This window comes from Crocodylus siamensis, chromosome 1 (genome assembly GCF_052110815.1).
Source record: "Crocodylus siamensis isolate JL-2025a chromosome 1, ASM5211081v1, whole genome shotgun sequence".
NCBI lineage: Eukaryota > Metazoa > Chordata > Crocodylia > Crocodylidae > Crocodylus > Crocodylus siamensis.
This window is the reverse complement of record NC_143395.1, coordinates 271,513,210-271,521,222: the sequence shown is the minus strand read 5'-3', so window position 1 is coordinate 271,521,222 and position 8,013 is coordinate 271,513,210. Positions and strand designations below refer to the sequence as shown.

The 8,013-nt window shown below is 46.2% G+C and overlaps 1 protein-coding gene across 3 annotated transcripts in view; it reads left to right on the top strand.

Annotated features, from left to right (window-relative positions):
• Positions 1-350: 350 nt before the first annotated feature.
• Positions 351-8,013, top strand: part of MBTPS2 (membrane bound transcription factor peptidase, site 2) — a 47,062-nt gene continuing 39,399 nt past the window's right edge. The window contains exons 1-4 of one of the 3 annotated variants that reach the window (XM_090062342.1): positions 352-1,035; positions 3,969-4,068; positions 6,378-6,526; positions 7,339-7,477. In XM_090062342.1, coding sequence (XP_089918468.1) covers positions 6,417-6,526; positions 7,339-7,477 — 249 coding nt within the window. In that variant the 5' untranslated portion in view covers positions 352-1,035; positions 3,969-4,068; positions 6,378-6,416. Of the gene's footprint in view, positions 1,036-3,968; positions 4,069-6,377; positions 6,527-7,338; positions 7,478-8,013 lie in introns of all 3 variants that reach the window. The other 2 variants (XM_090062334.1, XM_090062326.1) reach the window with 2 other exon arrangements.

The following is an 8,013-nucleotide window of genomic DNA, read 5'->3' as shown; positions in this document are numbered from 1 at the left end:
GGTGATGCTAGAAAGATGGTTATTGGGGCCCTAAGACAAATGTTGTGGTGGCTATGGCCCCCCCAAGCTCTGATGTACAGAAGGCAGAGGGCAGCCCTGCTGCAGCCTCCTCAGGGGGTAGTCTGAAGTACAGGGGGACTCAAAGGCAGTACCAAGGGGTGAGCACTAGGGTGGCCACCATAAAGGACATTCCGGTTTTCTGCTACTCTGTCCTGTATTGCTACGAAACCCAACATCCTTATGTCCTCTATAAAGGCATTGGGTTTTGTATTTATAGAGGGCAGAGGACAACCGGACTGTCTTCTACGATGGCCACCCTAGCGAGTGCACCGCCCCAAGGGTATTCGTGCTGTGTTGCCACATGGCAGCTGCTCCCGTGAAGCATGCTCAAAACGACAGCCCAAATGAAATGTAGTCACCACATATAAATATAAATGTATTATTCATAATGATTAGAAAGAAGTGATGCAAGATTTGTTCAGGCACCACCAAAGCACATGGCAGACATCTTCCCCTGCTAAGCAGGGGACCAGCCCAGACCACCCGGCTCAACAACACATACCCAAGAAAACCTCGCCCATAGGGCGCCTGCGCTACTTTTTAAATTTACCCGGGATTTTTCCACCAATCAGGAGCCTCGAGGGAAGCGGGGGCGGGATGCCCAGCTTCTTTTGGCTACTGCGCATGGGCGCCTAGCAATGCTGCTTGACCTTGCGGCCGCTCCTGCTCTGGCCGGCAGAAGGCACATGCGCATCTATGACGGTCTCGGCCTGCGAATCCCAGCCCTTCCTTGGCGCGCGGTGAAATGACGTCATAAGAGCCGGAAGCCGTGCCGTCGCTCTCTTCTCTCCTCTCCCCTTCCTGACCGCTGCCGGAAGTCTCCGCTAGGAAAACGGAACTGCTGGAGGAAGGTTCTCGGAGCGCTTCAGTTCCGGGGACAGCTGTGTAGCCGGAGCCGCGATGATTCCGATCCCGGTGGCGGTGTGCGTGCTCGGCGGCTGGTGCATCATCTACCTGGCCGACACGCTGCTGAAGGTGAGGGCCGCAGGTGCCGCTGGCTCCTTCCCCGGCCCGGTCTTCCGTCAGGCGGTTGGTGGCGGCCGTTAGGCGTTCGGAGCCGTTGAGCGGCCGCTGAAGCTTTAGGACGCCCCTCCCCCCGCTGCTGCACAGGGGGAGGGAGCAGGATCCCCCCGCAGATGCGGCTGCTGCGCCCCTCTTTCCAGGTGCCTGACCCAGGTGGAGTCAGGTGCCTTTCATCAGATGCCCTGGACCTGGCTGCAGGGTTACCAGATTTCCAGTGGCAAAGAAGAGGATGCTTATCAGTGATGGGGCCAGTGATATGCCTGTGCCCTGCCCCTCACTCCCACACCACAGCCCTCCCCCCCCCCGCAGCCCTGCTGCTGCCTCTCATTCCTGACCTGCAGTGCCCCCCTCTCCCTGACCATGCCAGTGCCCCTCACTCCCAACTTGCAGCCCGCCTCCCTTCCCCCATCCTTGCTGATACCCCCTCACTCCCAGCCTGTAGTGCCCTGGCATTTTCTGTGGCCTAACCCACAGCCCCCCACTCCCCCTGGTGCCCCAGACTGCCAAGCCACAGCCCTGCCAGCGTTCCTAACTCCTGACCTGCTGCCCCTAGCCTTGCAGTGTCTCCCAGCTGCTACCCCCGGCGAGCACAGGCACCGGCTCCAGTGCTGCCAACCAGGCCACACTGCCCTCGAAGGGGCCCCCAACCCCTTCCCCCACTGGAGGAGTAGATGCCTCCTGTGCTTTCCCTGCCCTGCTGCAGCCTCAGCTCTGTGTGTGCCCTGCCTCCAGTCATCCTTCCCCCAACCCCTGTTCCACCCAGTGCCAAGCAGCTCCTTGACAGGGCAAGCTGGGAGTGCCAGGAAGAACTTCAGAGCTGAGCAGAGGCAGATCAAAATTTCAGACATTTGTTGATATTGTAAAAAACTGCCCAGATGGAGGTGGGAGGACCCAAAAAAGGGACATGTTTGGGAAAACCCAGGCATGTGGTAACCCTAGCTGACTTGTTCCTCTGGCTTTCAAGGCTTTCAGTGGTTGCTGCAGAGGAAGGTGCAGTGGGGCAGTAGCACTCCCCCTTCCGTTTGATTCCTGATCCACCCACACTTTAAGTCGGGGCGGGCAAAATCTGGCCTGCAGGCTGGATCTGGCTGGCAGTGGACTCCATTTCTCAACAGCTCCTGCCTGCATGGCTGGGGATAGTTTCCGTGGAGACCCCAGCAGCAGCTGCTCTATCACAGCACTGGGTTGAGGTTTCCATGGAGACCAGCCCTAGCAGCACTGGCAGGCAGCAGCAGCGCCATCCTCTTCCTGGAGTGGAGGCTATGCTGTGAGCGGAAGTGGGGCAGGCTCAGCTGCCTCTACCTGTGCAAAGTGGGCAGCGGTGGTGGCAGTGCTGCTGGGAGGGGTGGCTATGGCGGGGTGGGGCTACAGGGAACTTTGGGGTATCTGTGTCTGTCCTGGTTCTGGACCACACTGTCACCACTGCAAGGAGCCGGGGCAGAGCCATGATCTGCTGCCTGCACATCTCTGCCCAGGGCATGCAGGCTGCAGATTGTGGCTCTGCCCTGGCTCTGGATCATGCTGTCACCACCACAAGATCCCAGCTGGGCTCCGGAGCATCTCTGCACCCTGCCAGCACTGCTGGGGCCAGTCTCCATGGAAACCCTGGCCTCCGGCTATCACAGTGCAGCTCTTGCTGGGGTCTCGATGGAAACCTGTCCCAATCACGTGAGCAGGGGCTGCTGGGAAATGGAATCCGGCCACTGGCTGGATCCACCGTTTTGCCCACCCCTGCTTTAAATCGACTGCCCCTCAGCAGTAGTAACAGTTTTTCTATTCAAGCTGTGCTAAGTGGTGACAGGAGCAGTTGTCTCCATGGCTCATTATCAATTCATCTTCCTGATTCCTGTTGATGTCTTTGCCTGGCATAGGTGTTAACAACCCTCTCCCCCTCGATGGTCCGCTATACAAACTCTTTTCTTTTGCAGTGCTACAGTCCCTTAGTCCTTCCTGGTGATACCTCTTTTCTATTTCCCAGCCCTGCTGACTGCTTTCAGCTGTAGCTCAAAACTTTAACTCTGCTGGGTTAAAGGCTCAGGCTCAGAAGTGACCAACAGTGCAGTATTGGAGGCAGTGTCAAGGCACTTGAGAAGACTAGATGTTTTGTCAATCTGAATGAGACGCGTACATTTAACTCTAATGACTACTGAATGAATGACTGGGGGCTATTGACCGTATGTCTTTTGACTGTTTTGACCCTTTTTTGCCTAGTTTTTCATTTTTTTAAAAAACTTTTAAGTCATATAATCTAGCAAGTTAGTGACCATTACAATAAAGTTGTATTTGTGCTTGCATTGATGTTCAACTGAATAATATAGTGCTAGGGCCCCCAGCATATTTATAAAGCTTGTAGTGTCCCTTTAAGTGGGGAAAATGTGTTATGTTATAAACTGATAATGCACCACACCCCCCTTCTCAAAATCCTATATCTGCCCATGAGCATCCTCCCTCCACCCCTAACCTGATTCACCTGAGGCTAGAAGCATGGAAAATAAAATGCAATACTGCATCTCACCCACCTTATTTTTTTCAGAGCACAAATCGCAGCCCTAGAGTTGGGATTGGTGGTGCCCACCCCAAAGAAGCCTCGTTTGTTTCAGTGTGACAGCCATTCTGTTGTGATGTGGTGCCATATGCAGGGACAAATAGTAAAGTAAATATGTAGAAGATGTAGAAATCCCTTTGCTGCTTGTTCGAAAAAAAGGAACTTGGTGAAAGCAGTATTTTGCCAAATGTGCTATAGAAAGATATGGCTAAACTCACTATTTATTTGACCAGCTGTAGAACAAACATTGAAAAACAAATTTGAGATTCTGAAGTATGAGATGTTTTTAATTAGAGGGGCTTAGTTACAAGAAATAAAGCTCCCATTGTTTCTACATCAGGTCACAAAAAGAGAAGCCACCAGACTGTTTCATCTTATGACCCACTTAGATGCACTTTTTTGCAAACACTTTTGGGCTCCATCCCTGTACTTGAATCCAGGTGGGTGAACATTTGCAAAAGATCACTGGGACTTTTGACTGTCTGCCTGTGTTCAGTTACTGGATTGGGGAATTGGCCTAGGAGGCCTGTGAACAGCCATCATTTCTCTTCTATCCTTTCATGTTGCTCATCCATCAGCAAAGAACAAAGAAACTCAAAATGTTTGGAGGCAATTGCATAAATGACTCATGAACACAAAGAGGTAGTTAGTCATGTTAGTCTGAAGTCAGAAGGCAGGGTAGATATATACCTTTGTAGACTAACTAAATATGATATATAGCACAAGATTTTGTGAACCCAAGTTCAAGTCATCAGATGCTGTGAAAGGACAACATAGAGCAAAGTATAAAGGGGAGTGAGTGATTAGAATAGAATAGGTGAGAAAGCAAGAGGAAGGGGCACAGGAATGCTGGGAGAGGCATACAAGCAAAGAACCCATAGGAACAAAGGGGTTGTAAAAGCTAATCTGGGGAATAGGATAAGAATTGGTTGTTCCTGTTTAAACTAAACATAGTCTGATTTGTGTATGATTTGTTCTACAATTTCCCATTCAAACTTTAAAAAAAAATTCTGCCTGAGAACAGCAGTGTTGGAGTCAGCAATGAAGTGTCCAGGGAGGCTGAAATATTCTGCCATAAACTTGTGTGTCTTTCTGCAGTTGATGTCAGATTGATTTTTCATTCATTCTTACACTTTTTTGTTCATTTCATCTGATGTTGACAGCAGATGGGCATTGTAAGCAGATGTTGGCATATGTGATGTTGGTCAAGTTGCACATGATTGAACCTTGGATGTTGTATATGCCTTGTTTGGTCCAGTGATGTGGTTTGTGTTAACGTGGGGACACAATAGGCATTTCAGTCCAATGCAAGGCCTGGTACCTCAGTGAGGATGGGAGTTAGTCCATTTGTAGGTGACAGCTGCTGTTTGAGGTGTTGCGGGGAGGACGCTGTCTGTAAGCCAGGATGGGTTTGTCGTCAGTGGCTACTTGAAATGGTCATCCTTCACCAGGTGGGGTTGGACATTATTAATGGTGTCTTGGGTGTTCAAGCTGATGTAGATGGCAACCAGAACCATTTTGTTGTCTTTGTTCTGGGGTTGGTATTGTAGCAGGTTGCAGAGAGGTCTGAATCTGGCCTTGTTGATTTGAGTAGGCACAGTTTTGGGATTGTATTGTAATTAGAAATCCCTGCTCCAGATCTTTAAGGTGTTCATTTTGTCAGTGGGATCAGAGTAGATCTGGTTGTACACAGTGGATCTAGCGGTGTGCTTAGGGTGAAAGCTGGTGGTGTGAAGGTAGCAGTGGCGGTTGGTTGGTTTCCGATACAATGTGGTGGTGAAGTGGTAGTGTCTAGGACTGTGATTCTCCACCAGGGTGCTGCTAGGTGTTTTCAAGTGTGCTGTGGATTGTCACTCAGTGTTATCCCTGCTAGGTATGCAAACATAATTTCCAAGACAAACCCAGAGTTTTCAAACAAGACTCCATCGTGTTAAGAACATACTGCCTTTTGGAGGTCTTTCTGAGTTCTTTTCAACAGAAGAACTGTTCTGTTATTTTTCTGTAGTAAAAAAAAAAGAGTGAAAACTGGGGACTTGCATTTTCCGAAGGGTGCTTCAGGTCTATCAAGGTATGTTTTAAATCTGCTGAGGAGTGCCTTGAGTCTAAAAAACAGTGTTAGTTTGATGGAGGGGTGGAACCTGTTGAAGTCTTGGTGAAATTTATTTAATGTTTAAGAAGATGTCATTGATGTAACTCCTCCAATCCCCATCTTTATATAAAATCATGAGTATTTTTTAACAGAATCTTGTCTGTCAAATTCTGAACCCTATGATTCTTTTTAAAATCGGATAAATATGGAATGAAATCAAAATGCTTATATAATTTCATAGTATTACATATATGCTATGACATTGTATAATAGTTATGTAAAATAAAGATGGCCAAAAAGTTATTCTGGCTTTGTTATTTTCTTGGTACATAAATTTAAAATTGTTTTGTTTTTTAACAGTTTACTGTCTATTGAAAACTTGTAGCTTTTGTCCTTACAGTACATTTACAGAAAGATGATAATTAAAGATTCCAGTGAGTACACAGGAGTTGGGTCACACAATCTTATTACATGGTTTTGTAGTTTCTACAAATTAGGCTTTTACATAAAATCTGTTTTACCTTTATTTTTATGTAGTTTACGTATGAATATGTCTGTGCATACAATTGCATGTAGTACTCTGTTCTTTGTTCTACTGAACATCATAGCATGCACTCTTCCTAAATGCTCCAAACTAAATCTTTATTGCTTTTTTTACAGTCCTCTGGTTCTCTGAAAGCATCCTATGAAGACTGGCTGATGTCATATGGGCTGAGTGTCTCACCTTTTCATGTGCGATGGCAAACAGGTCTCTTCAACCGTCAGTTCTACAATTGGGGACGATGGAAGCCTAGATTTCTTTATCTATGGTATAATTTCAGAATTCTGGTTTGGCCTTTCTGGACAGTCATTAGGAATATCACCATACCCACATCCTGTTAGTTTTAAAATGAATCTCTGATTTATATATTTTGATAGTTTTCTACTAATTATATCTTTGCAGGGTATTAAGTTACCTAATTGCTTAAATCAAGGGTGTCAAACTCGTCTGGGGCCCCAGGCCAGATCCAGACTGTGGGACCCTTTGCAGGCCAGATCCAGTCCAGGGTATGGGGGCAGCCTACAGGTAGCTCATATTGGCAGATGCAGCTTGTGTGCAGGGGGTAAGACTCTTCAGTGTTTGCCACCACAGCCAAGGTGCCAAAATTCCCACTTATGTTTATGCCTACCTTGAACTGTTGTACTTTCAAATTTAATTTTAAATGGCTTCAAATACAAGAAAAATGTATTTAATTCATGTTTCTTAAATCCTTTATTTTAGGAACATGGTCCCCTTTATTTAAAAGCATTTAGTAAATTTCTGTGTTGTGATCAACTCTAAGTAAACTATTCCTGTTCTAGGGGGCACAGAAATAATAATATGATGAAAAATACAACATTCCAATCCCTGCCTCCCAAATGGCTATAATTTTGTATTGCATTGTTATATAACTCCTTTACAGAGAAATACAAATGTTTTCCTTTCTATGGGATTGTTGATTCTTCTGTGATTTTGTCCCAGGTAGGTGGACCAGCATTGAGGATATCTTGCCAGAAATATCTGTTAAGTTAGACTGCATTTCAGCAGTTAACTAACCCAAGGATATACAGTCATTGTTGTATCTCTTGGTTCTTCCTGCAGGTTCAGCATAGGAATGGTATTTGGGATAGCTGCCATGTTTGGTTCTATTATTCTGCTTGGAAAGACATTGATACAGACGTTGACACAAATGTTAAGTGAAGCCCCCACAGCCCAGAATGATCGGATGTTGCAAGTTGTGGTAAGTGGTCTGTCTCTGATTTTGGCTTCTGAGTTGGAAACTGCTGTCTTCAGAGAAGAGAGAGTCTACTTCATTTTAAATCCACCCAGACAGATTTGGACATCTGATGTTCAATTATACCAAACATCCCATGTTCTCAGTCAGTCTTTTTAAAAAAGCAGAGGAAAGAAGGAAAGGCAAAAAATGATATAAAGCATTCAGGAATTAGGAACAGACAGTTGTCCGTATCAAATGCCCAGAAATCATCATAGTGCCCAGAATACAAAACTATTATCAGGATTTACCACCATTGAGGTATTTAGAATCTGTACCATTCAAGATTAATTTGGGTTTGAAATTTTTAAACAAGCATGATTTAGAACGTCTTAGAAAGGGAACAAACAATAAAAAGCTCAGAACATTGGGAGGCAGTGATTAGACTGATAAAGAAATTGCATACACTTCTGAATTTATCAAGGTTTTTCTTTCTGAAACCTAAAATTGTCCCAGAAATATTTGGTGACAGTCCAGGCAAGATTGTTTTAATTTTCTGCATA